We start from the raw sequence: 19888 nt of genomic DNA, 5'->3' as shown, positions 1-19888 counted from the left end.
CCTTTGGCCCCACTCCCACTGACTTTCTCTTCTAGCTGTGCCCTTCTCAGATGCCCTTCTCCCCTCTACCTCTAGAACTTCAATATCTACAAAAGGATCTTCACTGACATGGTGAGCTCTCCTGGAACCAACTGTGCCGAGGCCTATCATAGCTGGGCTGATCTTCGAGATGTCCTCTTCAACCTGGTGAGGAAGTTGTGTCGACAGGAGTGAAGGGGCTGCTCTGTCTGTCCTTGTCCTCATCTCTTCTTTCATGCACATAAACCTTTATTCTCAGATGTATTTTACCTTCCTCTGCCAGGTGGCCATCAGAGACCACTCTGTGGCCCTGGCACTCCTCTGATCCCTGAGCCAGGCTGTGCTGTCTCCCTCCTCTAGTGTGAAAACCTGGTGAAGTCCAGTGAGGCAAACTCTCCAGCCCATGAGGAGTTCAAGACGATGCTGCTGATTGCTCATTACTATGCCACGCGCTCTGCGGCCCAGAGTGTCAAACAGCTGGTGAGATGTAGGAGGGCAGAGGAGCACTCAGTCAGAAGGGCTCATCTGCAAATGTATAAAGCTGAATTGATTCACATTCTGGATTCTTCAGCTTGGGCTCTTGAATCTCCCCACCTCTCTTTCAGCTTCTCTTCTGTCTAAACAAATCTTTAGCCCTTGCTGAGGTTTTCTTCTTCTGACCTTCTTAGGGCTCTGTGCCCACACAGCCTCAGCCTCATTATGTTTAAACATCCAAATCCCATGATTTATTTATTCACCTCTTATAATGTACACATATTTTGGGCTTATTTGTGATTGTTCACTGTATATTTATTTAATGTATTTGGACAATAGAATTCTACAAGTGGAAAGAACCTTAGAAATAATCTAGGTGGCCGGGCACGGTGGCTCACCCCTGTAATCCCAGCACTTTGGGAGGCCGAGGCGGGTGGATCACTTGTGGCCAAGAGTTAGAGACCAGCCTGGCCAACGTGGTGAAACCCCATCTGTACTAAAAATATAAAAATTAGCCAGGTGTGCTAGTGTGCGCTTGTAGTCCTAGCTACTCAGGAGGCTGAGGCACGAGAATTGCTTGAATCCGGGAGGCAGAGGTTGCAATGAGCTGAGATGGCACCACTGCACTCCAGCCTGGGTGACAGAGTGAGACACTGTCCTAAAAAAAAAAAAAAAGAATTGAACTTAGGCCCAGGTCTGTTGTTCAGAGAAAAGAAAAAAGAAAAGGAAAGAAAGAAAAAAAAAAAAAAAACCAACCTAAGACCAGAACAGCTTGGGATCCAGAGCAGTTTAATAATAATTGTTGTTTTTCAGTTCTGTGGCTGCCTTACAGGATCATTGGTCTGATAGCTCAGTCACTTTAGTGTCATATTCATAATGCTTTGACTTTAATCCCAGGAAACTGTGGCTGCCAGACTTTCTGTTTCACTCTTGCGTCACACCCAGCTACTACCTGTAGACAAAGCCTTCTATGAAGCAGGCATTGCTGCCAAGGTGAGCTGGGACAAGGAAGGGTGGGGCAGATGGGAGGAAGTCAAAAGTTGGAAAATAGAATATCCTTTCTGCTCTGGTAGAGGGAAGCTGAGTGTAGGGCTGATGTTATGGAGGATGTGGCCCTCCTATGTCTTCCTGGATTTTTCTCCCTGGATCCCAGAGAAGTAGCATTCAAGCCCAGCTTGTTCACTCCCATTTGCATCTGGATCCCAGAGAAGTAGCATTCAAACCCAGCTTGTTCACTCCCATTTGCATCTGGATCCCAGAGAAGTAGCATTCAAGCCCAGCTTGTTCACTCCCATTTGCATCTGGATCCCAGAGAAGTAGCATTCAAACCCAGCTTGTTCACTCCCATTTGCAACTCTTCTCTGCTGCAGGCAGTTGGCTGGGAGAACATGGCATTCATCTTCCTCAATCGCTTTTTGGACCTGACCGACGTGCGTAGGGAAGCTGTGCCCCGAGGGTGGGGGTTTTTGCTGGTCGCAAGCTGTGCCTAGCTCATGGTTGCCTACTCTACTGCAGGCAATCGAGGAGGGGACTCTGGATGGCCTTGACCACTCTGATTTTCAGGATACAGACATTCCCTTTGAGGTGCCACTCCCAGCCAAGCAGCATGTACCGGTAAGGGCACAGGGTTGGAAAATGGGAAGGCCTCACCAGTGTAAGTGCCTTGAGGAGGGAGAACATCTTTGTGCTGCCATCTTTGGAAGGACCTCAGCCCTCACTACTCTTTCACTGAAAGTAGAAGCAAAGTAGAAAGAAAAAGCTGTGACTGTATCCCCCAATCCAAGGAGGATTTGTGGCTGAAAGCTGGTATACAGGATGAGGGCTTAGCAAACCCCCTCTTCACCCATCTACCCCAACTTGCCCTGCCCTGTGTGAAGCTACCATTCCCTCTTGTTCTTTCCAGGAGGCTGAGAGAGAAGAGGTTCGAGACTGGGTGCTTACAGTCTCCATGGACCAGCGGCTGGAGCAGGTTCTGCCTCGGGATGAGCGTGGTGCCTACGAGGCCTCCTTAGTGGCAGCAAGCACTGGGGTTCAAGCCCTGCCCTGCCTTATTACAGGTATAGAAGCCTACAGCACCCCAGATCCTGTGGTGGGTGGAAAGCAGCAGGATCAATAAACTTAATTTTACTAGGATTCAGTAAAGGGTACAAAAGACAGGACCATGCTTTCTACCCCCAGGCTGCTCCTCATTTTTCCATCCTCAATCTCTCTCAAATCCCAGTTCACCATTTTTTTCTTCCTCCACAGGATACCCCATTCTGAGGAACAAAATTGAATTTAAGCGGCCAGGGAAGGCTGCTAACAAGGACAACTGGAATAAATTCCTTATGGCCATCAAGGTTAGAGAGGGGGACTTGAAGAATGAAGGCAGAGAGGGCAGCACTAAAAAAGAAAAAAAAACAAGTCCAGGCGCGGTGGCTCACGCCTGTAATCCCAGCACTTTAGGAGGCCAAGGCAGGCAGATCACCTGAGGTCAGGAGTTTGAGACCACCCTGGCCAACATGGTTACAAACCTCGTCTCTACTAAAAATACAAAAATTAGCCGGGCGTGGTGGCATGCACCTATAATCCCAGCTACTCAGGAGGCTGAGGCAGGAGAATCGCTTAAACCCAGGAGGTGGAGGTTGCAGTGAGCTGAGATCGTGCCACTGCACTCCAGCCTGGATGACAAAGCAAGACTCCATCTCAAAACAAACAACCCACATACACACTAGAAAGGTGGGTGGGATTGCAGGAAGGCAGGTGCAGACCCTGAAGCCTGCGATGGAGCTGATTTTCTATTTCGAGCATTAACAAGTTCCTCTCATGTTCTTCCATTTGCTTACAGACCTCCCACAGCCCAGTGTGCCAGGACGTGCTGAAATTCATCAGTCAGTGGTGTGGAGGGCTCCCCAGCACCAGCTTTTCCTTTCAGTAGTCGGTAGAGCTGAGGAAGAGTTAGGGCCTCTCCCTCATTAAAGTTTTATAAATAACTGAGACCACTGTATTCTTTGATCAAAGTCACTCCCAACATCACACAGTGCCTTTTCCCCAAAAGGAATCATAATCAAGTAGAAGAAAAGAGAAGTTACTTTATTACAATTTATTATCTCATCCCGAGGTCAGGGCCCCTTGCTTAGTGGGAAAAAAACACCCTTTAGGACTGAGTCTTGGAACAGCACCTGCTGGACAGAGGGGAGAACCAACCCAGGTCAGAGGGGGAAAGCAGCATGGCAAGACCTAGACCCAGTTCTAAGTGCACTTCCCTGCCCCGACTCTTACCCAGGCCACCACCTTCAAGGCCCATTACCTGTCCTAAACCCAACTTCTCTGTGATGCCTGGATTTCTTGACTTTCATCCAGTAGCTGCTCATTTTCCTGCCTTTTATGTTTAGGAGATTCAAGCTCTATCATTTCCTCTAGCTGCAGAAAAAGGTGGAGTTAGACACCCTTGCCCTGAATGATAGGTCAGCATCTTTTTTTTTTTTTTGAGATGGAGTCTGGCTCTGTTGCCCAGGCTGGAGTGCAGTGGCACAATCTCGGCTCACTGCAACCTCCACCTCCCGGGTTCAAGCGATTCTTCTGCCTCAGCCTTCCAAATAGCTGGGATTACAGGTGCCCGCCACCCCACCTGACTAATTTTTTGTATTTTTAGTAGAGATGAGGTTTCACCACGTTGGCCAGGCTGGTCTCAAACTCCTGACCTCAAGTGATCTGCCTGCCTCAGGCTCCCAAAGTGCTGGGATTACAGGTGTGAGCCACTGCACCTGGCCAGTCAGCATCTTTTCAACACAGCCAATCTCTGTGGAATAAACCCTTCCTGTTCACCTTCCTTACCTGCCCCTGAAGTCCCTCCTTCCTGCAGGGCCCAACTCCACGTAGAGTGAGTGCAGCCACACAGCAGTAACCAGATAGAGCAGCCTCCCCTGCAGACATGAGCAAAGAAGGGATCCAGAGAGCCAAGGCTGTATCCTGAAAAGCAAGGATGGGGAGTAGGAGGGAGTAGGGCAAGTGCAGCAAAGAAGGGAAATTAAAAGGGCAGGACCAAGGCTTTGTAGACCACAAGAAGGAAGAGAATGTGCTCACATAGATTCTTGTGGGGTCAAAGGGGCAGTCGGTATGTCCCGGCCCCTCATCCAGTGGTACCAGAGGATCCAGCAGTCCTGGGTGGCAGTCAGCAATAAGGCGGCGGCCACCGTTGGCCACAGTGAGTGACACGGCAAGGAGGAGGCCCAGAGAGCAGGCAGCGGACAAGAGCAGGTTCACCAGAGCTAGTACCAGCAGGGCCCAGTGCTGGCAGGGACAGATCAGGGTGAGCAGCCTGGGCCTGGCTAACTCCCAGTGACTAGACACCCAGTTTCTCTATTTGAGGCTCCTCCAATCTATTGAAAGACCAATCTCAGCCCCCATTTCCCTGACTCAAGCCTACTCGTTAAAAGCTCCAGGAAGTCCCTTCTCACCAGTGGAGGGCGAAGAAGGTTCCTGGACGCCAGGAGAGCCACAAGTCCCACGGAAACGCTCTGTGGAAGACACAAAGCCTTTGGCTTGCTGGGCTCTCCGGGCGCCCGGCCCCCACCCCGGGCCACCTGTCGCGCTCACCAGCAGCCCCGAGCCGACGGAGATGACATTGGCCGTGGTGTACTCTGGCGTGACAGCGCCGCGGGGATTGGCCACGTGCCGCAGGACAGTGCCGTGCAGCACGGCCCCCAGCAGCAGGTTCACGTGGCCCACCAGGATCAGCGCGAGGCCCACGCGCATCAGCCGCCGGGGCCCCCGGGCGGCGTCTGCAAAGCACGGGTGAGGGCAGGGTTGAGTCGGGCGGGGTGGGGAGAGATGGCTCCTGGCGGGTTAACCGCGCGCAGTAGGACGGGCCAAGGGTGGCCCCAAGGTTAGGAGACAAGACGCCAGGTCCCGGAAGTTACCGAAAGCGCAGAGACTGCAGCGCCTCATCCCGTCCGCCGCGCCGGCCGCTGGGCCGCTCTACCTGGGCCCAGCCCCGCCCCAACCTGGGCCCCGCCTCCGTCCCGGGTTCCCCTCCCATCTGGGCCCCGCCTCCGCCCCGGGCCCGCTCCCCCTGGCGGGAAAGGCGCGAACACACGACGCTTTTAGCAAAAAGTAGACTTTTATTACAGCAGCAACTGAGGCGAATCGAATGGCCCCCCAGGGCCACCACTGCAGCACCACCTTTCTCTCCCGCCCCGGCCGCCCCAGCGGGATTGTAGAATTCGGCTCCCCTAGTGCCCGTGGGCCTTCTTTCCACACAGGCTGGGCGGGAGCCGGCAGATCAGCGACTAGCCCCCAACTAGAAGGCGGCTGCTGAGAAGGCCCAGGCCCACGTCTGTGCAAAACAAGTAAACAAAGTGCAGAGGGGAGGAAGAAAGGGGAGGGGGAGGATGATGCTCAGAACCAGGGAGCCCCCCCAGCCCTCCTGAATAATAAAGGAAGGAAGGGGCTTCACAGGGTAATACTGACTGGGGGGAAGGGATAGGAGGGCTGCAGCACGTCCAGGGACAGCCACAGCGCAGATCAGGGCCTGGCTCGAGTGAGCTCTAAGAGGAGACGGTGACAGCGGCTGAGTTGAGGGTACTGTTCCTGGCAAAATTGAACTTGTTCAAGGTCTCTTCTAGCAGAGAAGTCAGCCGGCTTTGGTCAGCCTGGGGAAGAAGAGCTCAGTGACATGGGGGCTCAGAGAAGAGAAGGCATGGGGGCAGCCAGGGCAGATGAAGGCAGAAACCTCACCTCACTAATGAAGCCCAGCTGCACCAGCTCAGCTGCCAACTCGGGGATGTTCTCATCTGACAGAGAAACAGGAGCGGGTGAGTACAGTATGGGACTGAGGGACCTGGGGCCCTTCAGACAGCCCCACCGGGGCTAAACTGTCAGATCCACCCACTGCTTTAGGGGCTAAGATAGTCATTCTATGTGAGTCAATGTGTTACTGCCTTGTCACCTTTCCCACCCCTGAATATGTCCCTAAAAGATAAGGCTCATAGACTCTCCATCCTCTGAGGGAAAGGAGAGACTCACTTGGCATCAGGTCACAGCTCAGGTGCCGGTTCAGTTTGTCCTCCAGCTTCAGCAGAAGCGTCAGCTGGAGAATAGGACAGTCAGAAAATGAGACTCTTCTTCCCTACCCTCTGGCCACCAGCCCTGCGCAACCCTAGCCCTGAGCCTTACATGGTGTTTGACTCCCTCCTCCACCGACTCAATGTTGCACTGCATCAGCACCACCTAGGGAAGGAAGAGAGGGTCACTCTAGAGACCTGTCCATAAAAAACCCAATACCTAGACGTCTTTCCAGCCCATAGGGCATGGCTGCTAGGGAGCATTTTCTCTAAAGAATAGAGCCTTATTTGAGATGTTCTCTCTCCCTTCCACCACAGCCATGGAGACAATCCACACCCACACAGCCCCCACCTTGCGAGTCTCCACCTCAGCTGGTTCAGGTGTCGGAGTCTTGACAGAGGGAGGCACAACAGGTGATGTCACCTCCTCCTGCTGTGGCTGCTGGGGCCGAGGCAGCCCAAAGGCTGTCAGAGGATAGATCCCATTCCTGGAGGAAGATGAAGACAGGTCACATGGGCTCTGTGAATGCCTTAGGATACCCAACCCTGCTTGCTTCCTCAAGAAAGCCTGCCTTCTCACTCTGCTCTCACCTGACATCTTCAAGGAATTTATCTAATTCCAGAGCTGGTGACTGAGAGTACCTGGAGGAGAAAAGAGAAAGGAGATGGAAGGAAGGAAACAAGCAAAATAGCAAATTCAACCATTCCCAGAGAATGGGCAGTTTACAGAGCCTCAAGAGTGGTAGTGACCAATTTGCCCCTTTTAGACCCTCTCAGTTACTCACAAAGTCTGAACTGGTTCTCTTCCTGGTCCTGCAGGGATTTCAGCCAGTACAGCACTGGTATCCATGTTTTTGGTAATCTCCTCCAGAGCGTTCTCTGGGATCATGTCTGGATGGAGTGGGATGTTATGAAGGGATAGTCAGATTAAATGTCATAGAAGGCATGCAGGCAAAGGGGTAAAGAATCCCTTTGGAGGCCTGGCGCAGTGGCTCATGCCTGTAATCCCAGCACTTTGGGAAGCCGAGGTGGACAGATCACTTGACGCCAGGAGTTCAAGACCAGCCTGGCCAACATGGCGAAACTCCATCTCTACTAAAAGTACAGAAATTAGCCAGGCATGGTGGCACATGCCTGTAATCCCAGCTATTCGGGAGGCTGAGGCACATGAATCGCTTGACCCCAGGAGCTGGAAGTTGCAATGAGCTGAGATCAAGCCATTGCACTCCAGCCTGGGAGACAGAGTGAGACTCTGTCTCAAAAACAACAACAACAAAAAGAATCCCTTTGGAAATAGAAGAGGAAAGCAAGCATGCCAGTGATAGTTACAGGGTTCCAGATTGGAAGACTATTCCCCATAGGGCCAAGAGGACTCACGTTGGTGTCCCACAATGCAGTGGGCAGCAAGGAGTTTGAGCGAGGGCACTTCAAACAATGCTGGGTGGAACAGAAGTTCTCTGGCTGTTGGTCTGCGAGCAGGTTCAGACTGCAGGCACTTTTGAATGAATTCCTAGAAAAGAAAACAAGGAACTGGAGCAGGCATCTGGCAAGCCCCTCAATGTGTTCATCTTTATAACTCTCATTCTACTTAGCACAAGGCTTTGTACATAGTAGAGGCTCAGCACTTGCTGAGAAAACAATATATTGACAAATGCACCTGAAAGGGCTTCAAAAACTGTAAGATATTATATGAAAGACACCATCCACTGCCTTTCTGGGTTTAATTATTTTTCTGCTCTCCAACCACAAGCTTGCTTTTTTCTTTAATGTTCACACTTTCTTTTTCCTTAGTTTCTACCTCTGCTTTATTAGCCAATGCACTGCCTATCTTCTATTCTAAATCTTGCCAAATTTAGCTTCTCTCTTCCCAAACTTACCCAATGTGATCAATATTCACCATCTTTTTTATTTCACAAGCCTAGTATCACAATTTCCTTTGCCCACAATCATTGAATTCACTCAATTTCCCAGGATTCCTCTACCCATTCTGCCTTTTTTTTTTTCTCTCTCTCTCTCTCTCTTTTTCCTGAGACAGGGTCTTGCTGTGTCACCCAGGCTGGAGTATAGTGGCACAATCACAGCTCACTGCTGCTTCAACCTCCTGGGCTCAAGCAATTCTCCCACTTCAGCTTCCAGAGTAGCTGGGACCACACGCATGTGCCACCACACCCAGCTAATGTTTATATTTTTTTCACAGAGATAGGTTTTTGCTATGTTGCCCAGGCTAGTCTCGAACTCCTGAGCTCGAGTGATCCTCCCATCTCAGCCTCCAAAAGTGCTGGGATTAAAAGTATGAGCCACCGTGCTCCACCGCCTCCTTTTCTACCTCCTGCACGTCCCATGACAATTAACCTGCTTTCCTGCTTTTAACCTTGAAGGCTAACAAGGTCACATACCTAATCTTTCACTTGAATACTCCACCTCAGTGTTGAAGTAGAAACTTACTCCACACTATCCTCCTGACTTCCCACTAGTCTTCTTTTCTCTCCTGTTCCCTATTATACTTAACTAACGAGTTACAAACTGTTTTTGTTTGGACCTTCCTGTCCAAGCTCTACTTACTATAGTCTATCAACTGATTCATAACCTTATGTCTTTTAAATCTTGGCTCATTATTTCAGGGCACCATTAACTAAAACTGTATAAATATAAAATCCCAAACAACTGGTTTAATTTAAATTGACTGATGTGCTTAAAAATATAAAAATGGCTGTCTGAGAGTATACAGCAATTGCCTGAAGTAACCATCAAATTAATTTACCTCCATGTAGGCATATTTAAATTCACACACATTTTTTTTCTTTCTTTTTTTTTTTTTGAGACAGTCTCGCTCTGTTGCCCAGACTGGAGTGCAGTAGCCCAATCTCGGTTTACTGCAACCTCCGCCTCCCAGGTTCAAGCGTTTCTCTTGCCTCAGCCTCCCGAGTAGGTGGGACTATAGGCACACACCACCACGCCCACCTAGTTTTTGTATTTTTAGTAGAGACAGGGTTTCACCACGTTGGCCAGGCTGGTCTCAAACTCCTGACCTCAAGTGATCCGCCCACCTCCGCCTCTCAAAGTGCTGGGATTATAGGTGTGAGCCACTGCGCCCAGCCAACACACAACTTTGAACCCCAGTATCATCCATCTTAACCCCTTAACCTATGTGTATGTATGCAAAAACATGGTAGGCACCTCCTAAGAAAATGTTTACAGATTTTGTGTGTCCTTTCTGTTTTATGTTCCCTAGATCTTAGGAGCATACGCCCAGTGGATACAAAGGAAGAAAAACCAGAAGACATTTGAAGGTCAGTTGAGGAGGGAGTGATCCTGAAGATCCTTACCCTCTGTAATGGGTCTTCTAGAAGCTGGATGGCACTGCTGATGGCTTCCTGTGGCACATATGAGGACTCCCCATTGCCCTGAATCTCCAGCACTGCCATCTTCAGTGAGGAGGAATAAAAAAAAAGGCGACACCTAAGAATGTCAGTGCTCACACAATCACTCCTTCCAAGCCAGCGCCTTACTTGTCCTCCCTCCATTCCCCCTTCCATCTTCTCATTTGACCCCTTGCCCCCCTCCTCTCCAGTCTCCTCACCTCCAGTGCACACATGCCGAAGGAGTAGATGTCCACTGCTGTTGTCACATTAGTGACTTCTAGGAAAAACCGAGAAGGCTTTGGTTAATCAGAGGATTGGGGTCTAGGGTTGGCAGGAATGCCTTAGGAAAAAAAAAGAAAAGAAAAAAATATTTTGTATGCTGGTAGAGAAGGCCTAGAAGTTTCAGTTATATTGCCTCTGTACCTCAAGTTATAAGGTGCAAAAGCAGGGGGATGAGGACAGGGCAGAGAAAGTAGGAAGGCTCACCTCCATACTCTGGTGCAAAGAAGTGTAGATTCTTCTGCTCTTCTCGACAAGTCTTCACATGATTGTTGATAGTGTCAGGAGCCACTGGGAGTAGGGAAGACATACACAATCTGACCACCATCAACGAAGAATAGTCTCACTCTAGAGAGAGGCCCCGAAAGCCAAATTCTCTCCTGAAGTCTCCTTTCTGATGACCCTCAACAGGCACAAACATATCCCCTTTCCCGTCCTGAACTATAGACCACACATGGACGCCACCTACCTCCCCTTTCTTAGGCCTGCTGCTTCTTATCTAATGTCCCTAAATCAGGAGCAACAAAAGCACCAGACTAAATTAACAGATACACAGGGACTTCTGGCTGGTCTAGAAGCAATGCAGTTTAAGGAAAAACTTTCACTTGTGCCCCGTTCACCTTCCCTAAATCCCAGGTACATCTAATCCCTACTCACATGAAAATATTTGGTTTTAGTTTTTTCATCCACCCTGCAAATAACATAAAAACACAGGCAGCCCCTCCTAATCTGGGTCAACTGGAGACCTCAGGAACTTGGATAAATAAGGATAAGAAGTATTAACATACAACTCAGGAGGTAGCCTCCTTCTTACCCACCTTTGCTGAGTGAAACGCAAAAAGAGCTCAGAATTGAGCTAATACCCTTGAATCAGTTCCACTTTCAATCCACCAAAACTTTTTAGACTCCTATTCTACCCCCTTATTCCTCAACACTGCCTGCCACAGGGCTGAATGAGGAACCAGGACCAGGCCCAATTTGGACTCACTCAGATCATCAACAATGACTACAAGTCACAGAGAATCTGGGAGCACAGTATGATCTGGGAAACTAGCCTGATGATGAGGGGGAACATGAATCCAGGAGGTAAGTGGCCAGCCAGGCAGAATCCACAGGAAACAAGCAGGTTATGGAGGGGCAAGCAGGCGGAGGGCTGGCAGGGCAGAAGCTAAGCAGGCATAATTAGGCAGGGAAGATAGGGGAAGAGGGTTTGCTCCCACGACTGCATGCACTGGGCAGCCGCCAAGGGAGCAGAGGGAGCACAAACAGAGCCCCAAGTGGGGCAGAGGGAGCTCTCACCATTAGCAAAAATCCTATGAAAGACTGTTGGGAACAGAGCAGCCCGTAAGCGGGAGGGAGGAAAACAGAGAAAAGTTGTGAGCCATGGAGCAGCCAAGCCCCAGACAAATGGACACACAAATACCACACAGACACAGCACACAGAAATGTTGTACACTGCACACAAATACACAGCAAATGAAAGCACTCACAGCAGGCACAGCCTGGAACCTCCTCTGGCAGGGTCTGGCCCCAGGGCTCAAATCAAACCTCAAACCTGTATCTCTTGCCCTTTCCCAACCTCCTATCAGTATCTCTGTATTGACCCTAATTTCCTTTCAAAAAGGTGTAAGATTATATATCCTATCCCCTCTCCACTAATTAACTGGCCTCTCCTATGAATTACTCCTAGCAAGGTCCTTTCTCTTCTCACCGGCCCACACCTCAGAATTTTGCTCTGTTATCCCCCATTCATCTTACCCCCATGGTTCCCAAATTCCCGAGGCTCCCCTGCCCAGAACCTCTCCCTCCCCTCACCAGAGCCAATCTTGATGAGTCCGTTGTGCTGGATGAAGATGGTGTCACAGGTCAGGTTCCCATGGATGATGGGGGGGTCACAGGAGTGCAGGTAGCTGTGGGGGCACTGGGCTGTTAGAGGGGCCACTGGGAAATTAAGGGCAAGGGGAACCCAAGGGTTAAGAGGAGCAAGGGCCAGGTCTCCTGCTGGTCACCATAAAGATAATCCCCACACTCTGAATCTCCATTATGCCTGATGATTTAAATAGCTGGATAAGCACTAGGAGAAAGAGGTAGGAGGTAAGTGTTGTGGTTAGGGCATTAGGATGCACCCTTTAAAAGACCCGTAGGGGGCCTAATCTTGACAGTATATGATTCAAAGAAAGTGGGGAGAGGCAGAATAGAACAGAAGAGTAGTGCCCTGAAATCTGTTTGGAGGAACTAAATCAGGAAATATGGGTAAGAAACTAACCAGGTACTACTTACCTTAGGGCAGAGAGGATTTGTGTGCACCAGCGCTTCCATGCCTGGAACAAAGTTTGATCCAAGGGTCAGCAGTAATTCCCTCTCTTAACTCCCTCCCACTAGCTCCTTCCATCCCTTCCTGATCAGCTTCATTATTAACACAGTAATTTTTAAGGCCCCCGCCCTGCCCCACCCCGAGCCTAAAACTTTGTCTGCTCTCCTTCTATACCTTTTCATTCATGGTCTTGTGGTTCTTTTTGGTCTTCTTCAGAAATTGCTTCAGACTGCCAGATGACATGTATTCTGTGATAAAAATGACCTGGGGAGGCAAAGCATTTACTAAAAGGTCTTATAGTAGAAATGATCCCTTCCCTTGTAACAGATTTTAAATTTGAAAGTTTGTTAAAATTTCTCTCCTTTTGTTCTTAGCTTTACTTACTTAGACTAAATAGGGCAATGAAAACTACTAAGCAATAAAAGTTATGGGAAGAAGGAAGCAAAAGTTCACTCATTTTCTGCCCAATCTATAGCCATATAAAAGGCATAGGTGACAACTGAAGCCCTACTCTTATCGCCATTGCAGCTGATTCCAGTTCTGTTTCAAAACTACCTTGTTTTAATCTCTGAGTGTAAAATGAACAATAATAAATGTAGCTAGTCTCTTTGCAGTAAGTTCAGGAAATATGGGGAAAAAATTCTTACCCTGGCCTTGTTCTCTTTAATGTCAGCCCAATATTTGTGAAACTTAACAATGTTAAGATGCTCCAATTGAATCAGATTATCAAACACAGCACGAACCTTTTCCTGAGAGCAAGGGAGACAGTGGAATAACAGAGTTCATAAATCACTATAATAATCCTGAGAAGCCATTCCCTGTCCCTCCCCAGAAATGAACTGACCCCAACATACTCTCCTCATGGGCAGCTTCCCAATACCAATTCCTCTCTAACATCAGTGCTCCAACATTCCCCAGGCTTCACCTTTTCAGCATTACCTACCTCCTGCAGCTTGTAGTTCTTGCGCTCAGAGAACTGTACCTCATTCCACACAACCTCTACACCTTCCTCTGTATCCATGGCCAGGTATGCACTGTCAATACCTGGTACATTCCGTTGATTCACCTGAGAAGAAATTCATATGAAAGACAATTAAAGTTATCTTGCAAATCCTCCATCTTAACACTCCATATGATCATCTCCTCCTAGCCCCCAACCTATTGAAGTTTGGTCGGCCTCTTTTAAGACTTCGCTCTTCCAGTTCTCACCTTTCCAGAATTCACTCCCCCAAGAGTGACTGTACCATCACCTTACCTCTTCTCGCCTCTTCTGCCAGCGCCCACAGGGCGACTCTTCCAAAATCTCAGACTCATCTTCACTTTCTTCTTCTTCCTCTGGGGAAGCAGCTGAGGTTGTGGAGGTCACAGGAGGTGACACTGATGTCAGGCCAGGAGCTGAAGATGAGGATTCTACCTTTGGGTCTGAGCCACTGCTGAGTACTGTCTGGGACTCCCCCTCCGACATGCTGGAAGGAACACTCAGGCCTGCATTGGTTGGGGCAAGTACAGAGGGAGAAGGCAGAGAGAGTCAGGATACATCTGTAAAGATTTAGTAACCCAGGCTGGACGCGGTGGCTCACGCCCGTAATCCCTTTGGGAGGCCGAGGTGGGCAGATCATCTGAGGTCAGGAGTTCAACATGGTGAAACCCCATCTCTACTAAAAATACAAAATTAGCTGGGTGTGGTGGCATGTGCCTGTAGTCCCAGCTACTCAGGAGACTGAGGCAGGAGAATTTTTTCTTTTTTTTTTTTTGAGACGGAGTCTCACTCTGTTGCCCAGGCTGGAGTGCAGTGGCGCAATCTCTGCTTACTGCAAGCTCCGCCTCCTGGGTTCACACCATTCTCCCACCTCAGCCTTCCAAGCAGCTGGGACTACAGGTGCCCACCACACGCCCGGCTAATTTTTTGTATTTTTAGTAGAGACGGGGTTTCACCGTGTTAGCCAGGATGGTCTCGATCTCCTGACCTCGTGATCCGCCCGCCACGGCCTCCCAAAGTGCTGGGATTACAGGCGTGAGCCACTGCGCCCGGCCGAGAATTTTTTGAACCAGGGAGGTGGAGGTTGCAGTAAGCCGAGATCGTGCCACTGCACTCCAGTCTGGGTGACAGAGCAAGCACCCCATCTCAAAAAAAAAAAAAAAGAAAAATTTAGTAATCCAGTTGAGCACAGTGGCTCACCCCTGTAATCCTAGCAATTTGAGAAGCCAAGGCAAGAGGTTCACTTGAGGCCAGGAGTTTGAGACCCAGCCTGGGCAACAGAGTGAGAGCCCATCTTTACAAAAAAAATTTAAAAATTAGCAGGGTGAGGCGGTACACAGCTATAGTCCCAGCTACCCGGGAGGCTGAAGGCAGAATCACTTGATTGTCCAGGAGTTTGAGGCTGCAGTGAGCTATGATCATGCCATTGGCTGGGCAACAGAGGGAGACCCTGTCTCAAAAAAATAAATAAATAAAAAGATTTAATAATCCTAATAACTTCATCTGCAAATTCAAAAGAAAACAGGCCAGGCACTTGAGACCAGCCTGGACAACATAACAAGACCCCAGTCTCTACACAAAATTTTTAAAAATTAAAAATAGGAAACACACACCACCTTTGTTTCCTTTAAATCCAAAATCAGAATCAGTCCTAAATACTGCAACATTAACTATTCTCCTAACTCAAGTCTAGAGAAGGTGAGCTATCATAGTTGAAGATGACCCACCTAGGAATGACAAACACAAGATTTACGGCAGTCCAACCTCACTTAGAGTCAGGTTCAAATCAACAGCAAAATCAGGTGCTCCATTCCTTCTTGGCAAATATTCATCCAACATGCTTCCCTTTGAATCCACAAGTACACCCTATTTGTACTGTGCTCAAGAATTAAGCTATGTGTGGCCAGGCACGGTGGCTCACGCCTGTAATCCCAACACTTTGGGAGACTGAGGTAGGTGGATTACCTGAGGTCAAGAGTTCAGGACCAGCCTAACCAACATGGCAAAACCCTGTCTCTACTAAAAATAAAAAAATTAGCCGGGTGTGGTGGCACGTACCTGTAGTCCCAGCTACTCAGGAGGCTGAAGCAGGAGAATCACTTAAACCAGGGAGGCAGAGGTTTCAGTGAGCTGAGATTGTGCCACTGCACTCCAGCTTGGGCAACAGAGTGAGACTCCATCTCAAGAATTAAAAACAAAAAAGCTGTATGGGTGCTATTCAGAACAGATGACTCCAGACTCCAAAATGTTGCACTGAGACAGCCTTAAGGCTGGACCTGTAGCACCCTCAGCCAACTTATCCAGCTGAAACCCTTGGCTAATTTATCCAGCTAGAACTGACTTTGGCATTCACTATCCATCCCTTCTCTACACAGAACAAGCCTGCCAGTCCATGGTGAGGCTACCCTTGGGGCAGGTAACTGGCAGTTGTTAGTGACTTCATCCCTGATGACCTCACCTTTCCTGTGATGTGACTGTGACAAATGAGTATTGGTTAACAACATTTTTTTTTCATTCACTCATTTGACAGATTTTTTTTAAGCACTTATTGTGGGCCAACCATTGGGCTAAGTCCTTGAGATACAATAACAAACAAAATAAATACCCACATTCAAGCAGCCACAAATTCAAGTCAGAGCTAAGACTTTAAGCTTCCAGCTTTCATTTCATTCACATTGCTCAAAGGCTCTGAAGTTTCCATTCTCTGGGGCACTAGATCTGATATAGGTTATTTCCTTTTTGGCGGAGGGGATGGAATCTCACTCTGTTGCCCAGGCTGGAGTGCAGTGGTGTGATCTTGGCTCACTGCAACCTCCGCCTCCCAGGTTCAAGCGATTCTCCTGCCTCAGCCTCCCGAGTAGCTGGGACTATAGGCATGTGCCACCACATCGGGCTAATTTTTTGTATTTTTAGTAGAGATGGTGTTTCACCGTGTTAGCCAGGATGGTCTCGATCTCCTGACCTCATGATCCGCCTGCCTCAGCCTCCCGAAGTGCTGGGATTACAGGATTACCGCACTGGCCTAGGTTATTTCTTACAAATACAAATAACTCGGCTGGGCGCGGTGGCTCAAGCCTGTAATCCCAGCACTTTGGGAGGCCGAGACGGGCGGATCACGAGGTCAGGAGACCAAGACCATCCTAGCTAACACGGTGAAACCCTGTCTCTACTAAAAAATGCAAAAAATTAGCCGGGCGTGGTGGCGGGCGCCTGTAGTCCCAGTCACTTAGGAGGCTGAGGCAGGAGAATGGCGTAAACCCGGAAGGCAGAGGTTGCAGTAAGCTGAGATCTGGCCATTGCACTCCAGCCCGGGCGACAGAGCAAGACTCCATCTCAAAAAACAAAAACAAAAAAAACCAAATACAAATAACTCAATGTACAACTTTTATAGAAAAAAGTATTATACAGCATAACATTTTTTTCAGGGTCATGGGTACTTGAAGAAAAAGAATTCTCAAGAGCTAAATGCCATTAACTTGTACAAAAAGTCGCAAGACAACCACTTAATGTTATTCTGTATCTCTAAGAACAAAGACTGTGAAGGACTTGGAACCTGTGTGTGCTTAGCTCAAGAGAGTGCTCTACAGTATGAAAGAGATACCCTGGGCGGGGCAAGCTGGCCCATGCCTGTAATCCCAGCCCTTTGGGAGATGGTGGAGGCGGACTGCTTGAGCTCAAGAGTTCAAGACCAGCCTGGGCAACAAAAATATACAAAAATTAGCAGGGTGTGTTGGCACATGTCTGTAATCCCAGCTTATTCAAGAGGCTAAACACGAGAATCACTTGAACTCAGGAGGCGGAGGTTGCACCGAGCCTAAATGGTGCCACTGCACCACAGCCTGGGTGAGAGAGTGAGACTATGACTCAAAAAAAAAAAAAAGAAAAGACAAGACAAAGAAGGTGATACCCTGGAAAGTAAATGTGCTCCTCTAAGTTCAGAAGTCTCCAGTCAACACACCAATCTTTTAAAAAGTCCACATGTATTTTTAGAACTCTCTGATGCCCATTTGTGCCCATCTCTGCCCCCAATCTACACTACGTTTAACTCAACTCAGGAGATTTTTATTAGAAGACAGTCTAGTGAATACCAAAGAGCAATAGGCAGTACAGAGGAAATCTGGCAAGATATTCTTTCCGTATGTTATTTTCTAGATCCTGGCTTATTCTAGAGAGATTTGCCAGGCGCGCTGGCTCATGCCTGTAATCCCAGCTACTTAGGAGGCTGAAGTGGGAGGATCGCTGGAGAGGGATTTAACTCAGCCAGCCAGGAAAGCTACTATCTGCCTGTTTTAGTAATCTACCAGAAAACTTCTGTTAGAGATCATGTTCCTTCATCCGAAAAGTAGCTAAGAAAATGGTAAGACACTATCAGTTACTTCCTTGAGCAGCTACATTCACTGAATGCATCTAGAATCTGAACTAAGTAAAATACCCAGCCAGATTACAATAGGAAATAACAGTAGAATTCTAATACAGGAAAGCTGTAGCCAATGGACTCCAAAGAAACTTCTGGACCCAGGACACAAACAACTAATCCACAGTAGGGCACCACAGGAGACACCAAACCTTCATCAGAGATGTGCCCTTGGAATTTGCTTACCCCCCACCCCACCACCTTCCTAATTTTTGTGACTTTTTGTCCCTTCCTAATTTTTCCTTCGCAGGCAAAATGAGGGCAGTGCCCGAGATCCTCCAGCACTCCTCTTATTGATGAAGAAACCTCTGCGACACTGGGAGTTTTGCCTCGGAGCCGCTGAGAGGTTTAAAAGAGATCACACACGGAAAAGCTCATATGCGCCCATAAGGGGATTCTCCTTGCCGCCTCCAGCCACCCTGAGACATGCAGTGTTCACTTTGGAGTAATGCAGATCGCCTTGCAAAGTTTTTCCCCGAGACTTTCGTTTATTGGACAGCAGCCCCTCTGCGTGTCAGCTCCTCTGCAAGAGCTCGCGGGCCCGGGCCTCTCAGCGTCCTCACCCTGAGCGGACAAGAGGGCCTCTGAGACCCGCAGCACTGTCCAGTGGGAAATAAAACCGCTCGGGAGAAGAACCTGGCCCCTAGAATTTCACACTCCAACAGGTCGCATGCCCTGCGCCTGGAAGGCAGCGACGGCCCGCGCAGGCACCAGGCTGGGGCCCAGGGAGCCAGCGGCGGCCACCTCATCAAAGGCCGGCCCGGCAGCGCAGTCAGGGGCGCAGGCCACGCCCCCGCGCAGTCGGCGCACCGCCCCGCGAGCAGGCCTGGCCAGGCCGCCGCGCTTCCGCAGGCCGCCGGGCCGCGACCGCCGCCCCCGCCCCCGCCCCCGCCCGCCGGGCCCCGCCTCTCGCAGCCGGAGTTCCAAGCGAACGCCAGGGCCTCCCGACCCGCGCCCGCAGAATTCCGGGGCGCCGCCGCCAAGCCAGAGAGGCCGGGGAGGGACAGGCAGGGACTGCGGGGCCGAAGCGGCCCCTCGGCTCCAGCAGGCAGGGCCCGATCGGGCCTGGGCTACTGAGTGAGCAGGGCCGCCTTCAGCACCCGCCTGGCGGGTCCCACCGTCCCGGGCCTCGGAGGCCGATCCTTCCGTCCTCTCGCGAACCGCCTCCTCCCGGGGCCCTCTTTTCCCTGGGCGCTCACCTCCCGACTCCGCGCCCCGCAGCCTGCGCTTCAGCTCCAGCTCGGGTTCCGGGGCCCCGGATCACAGCGACTCCCTCACAGCTGCGCTCCGCAGCGCAACCGAACTGCGGGCCCCGCCCTCGCGGCGTCCCGACCAACAGATGGGCGGTGCCGCACCGCCGGCAGGTTTCCATTGGGCGACGTTCTCGATGGGCGGGGCCCGGCCGCCGGGAGCTCGCTGGGGTAGGCTTCCACCCGCTCTCCTCCCCTTGCGCCGGTCCGGCCGAGACCTCTCAGAGGGGTTGGTGTTTTCGGTCCCAGCTGGGGCTTGTCTCTCTGTCCACCCCACCGCCCGGTCCAGGTGCCCCAGATGGTTCCGCTGGACGCAGGGAAGGCCTCCTCCCTCTTCTTGAAGGCGCCATGACAGTTCTAATGCCCCGAAAAGACAAAAGGAGCGAAAGACGTAGCCTCGGTCCGAGAGGAGCTCTCCCACCCCAGTCCCCGCCTGCATTATTTTGGAACGAGACTGTTGTGCAGGACGCCAGTTCTCTGGAAAGCTTTTAAAAATTACCTAACACTGAAATTAGTAGTTAACTCTTTGTGATTGCATAGCACTATTTGCTTAAACTTTGTGAGAGGTTTTCACAGATGTTATTTCATTTGATCCTCATAAGAACGAACTCATTAAAATTGTCATTCAATGGTAGTTGACAAATGCAAAAACCTGAATCAGAGTTATTAAGCTATTGACCGAAAGTTAAGTTGGTAAGAGCCAAGTCTAGAAGCCGAAACAGTAAACTTCCTCAAAGGAGACTACGTTGAGAAG

The 19888-nt window shown here is 49.9% G+C and overlaps 3 protein-coding genes across 8 annotated transcripts in view; 1 reads left to right on the top strand and 2 right to left on the bottom strand.

Annotated features, from left to right (window-relative positions):
* Positions 1–3468, top strand: part of IFT172 (intraflagellar transport 172) — a 44083-nt gene extending 40615 nt beyond the window's left edge. Inside the window, exons 41-48 of the mRNA XM_031655037.1 lie at positions 76–186; positions 379–498; positions 1390–1485; positions 1863–1922; positions 2008–2106; positions 2396–2549; positions 2740–2831; positions 3320–3468. Of these exons, the coding sequence (XP_031510897.1) occupies positions 76–186; positions 379–498; positions 1390–1485; positions 1863–1922; positions 2008–2106; positions 2396–2549; positions 2740–2831; positions 3320–3409 (822 nt within the window). The 3' untranslated portion in view covers positions 3410–3468. The remainder of the gene's footprint in view (positions 1–75; positions 187–378; positions 499–1389; positions 1486–1862; positions 1923–2007; positions 2107–2395; positions 2550–2739; positions 2832–3319) is intronic.
* Positions 3469–3543: 75 nt separating this feature from the next.
* KRTCAP3 (keratinocyte associated protein 3) lies at positions 3544–5487 on the bottom strand. Of its 4 annotated transcripts, none has more exons than XM_003908425.5 (7): positions 5394–5487; positions 5071–5255; positions 4932–4991; positions 4558–4764; positions 4309–4443; positions 3782–3894; positions 3544–3656 (listed from the first exon to the last, which is right to left on the bottom strand). In XM_003908425.5, the coding sequence occupies exons 1-6, from the start codon at positions 5419–5421 to the stop codon at positions 3787–3789; spliced, it is 723 nt and encodes a 240-aa protein (XP_003908474.1). In that variant the 5' UTR covers positions 5422–5487; the 3' UTR covers positions 3544–3656; positions 3782–3786. The 4 variants fall into 4 exon arrangements, with proteins under 4 accessions (XP_003908474.1, XP_009182153.1, XP_017802885.1 ...); XM_009183889.4 differs by having other exon boundaries at positions 3544–3653; XM_017947396.3 differs by having other exon boundaries at positions 4309–4764.
* Positions 5488–5574: 87 nt separating this feature from the next.
* NRBP1 (nuclear receptor binding protein 1) lies at positions 5575–19221 on the bottom strand. 3 transcript variants are annotated; one of them, XM_009183888.2, is made up of 19 exons: positions 19084–19221; positions 13747–13976; positions 13435–13557; positions 13139–13240; positions 12666–12755; positions 12458–12498; positions 11993–12087; positions 11477–11500; positions 10385–10468; positions 10117–10175; positions 9863–9961; positions 7914–8046; positions 7322–7427; positions 7128–7178; positions 6889–7024; positions 6649–6702; positions 6499–6562; positions 6211–6266; positions 5575–6125 (listed from the first exon to the last, which is right to left on the bottom strand). In XM_009183888.2, the coding sequence occupies exons 2-19, from the start codon at positions 13954–13956 to the stop codon at positions 6021–6023; spliced, it is 1632 nt and encodes a 543-aa protein (XP_009182152.1). In that variant the 5' UTR covers positions 13957–13976; positions 19084–19221; the 3' UTR covers positions 5575–6020. The 3 variants fall into 3 exon arrangements, with proteins under 3 accessions (XP_009182152.1, XP_021780392.1, XP_003908473.1); XM_021924700.2 differs by lacking the exon at positions 9863–9961; XM_003908424.3 differs by lacking the exon at positions 11477–11500.
* Positions 19222–19888: the final 667 nt, after the last annotated feature.

Source organism: Papio anubis, chromosome 14 (assembly GCF_008728515.1).
Source record: "Papio anubis isolate 15944 chromosome 14, Panubis1.0, whole genome shotgun sequence".
Classification (NCBI taxonomy): domain Eukaryota; kingdom Metazoa; phylum Chordata; class Mammalia; order Primates; family Cercopithecidae; genus Papio; species Papio anubis.
Note: the sequence above shows the minus strand (reverse complement) of the source record. Positions and strands in the feature narration are given on the sequence as shown.

Bases quoted from the DNA above. Each gene is read 5' to 3' on its own strand.
- KRTCAP3 (XM_017947396.3), bottom strand. From the start codon at position 5,421: ATGAGGCGCTGCAGTCTCTGCGCTTTCG. The intron at 5,256-5,393 runs GTAACTTCCGGG...CGTGCTTTGCAG, and splicing joins CTGCAGTCTCTGCGCTTTCG to ACGCCGCCCGGGGGCCCCGG. The intron at 4,765-4,931 runs GTGAGAAGGGAC...TGTCCCTGCCAG, and splicing joins ACCTTCTTCGCCCTCCACTG to CACTGGGCCCTGCTGGTACT.
- NRBP1 (XM_009183888.2), bottom strand. From the start codon at position 13,956: ATGTCGGAGGGGGAGTCCCAGACAGTACTCAGCAGTGGCTCAGACCCA. The intron at 12,499-12,665 runs GTATAGAAGGAG...ACTTTGTTCCAG, and splicing joins ACAAGACCATGAATGAAAAG to GCATGGAAGCGCTGGTGCAC. The intron at 7,025-7,127 runs GTGAGAGCAGAG...ATCTTCCTCCAG, and splicing joins AAATTCCTTGAAGATGTCAG to GAATGGGATCTATCCTCTGA.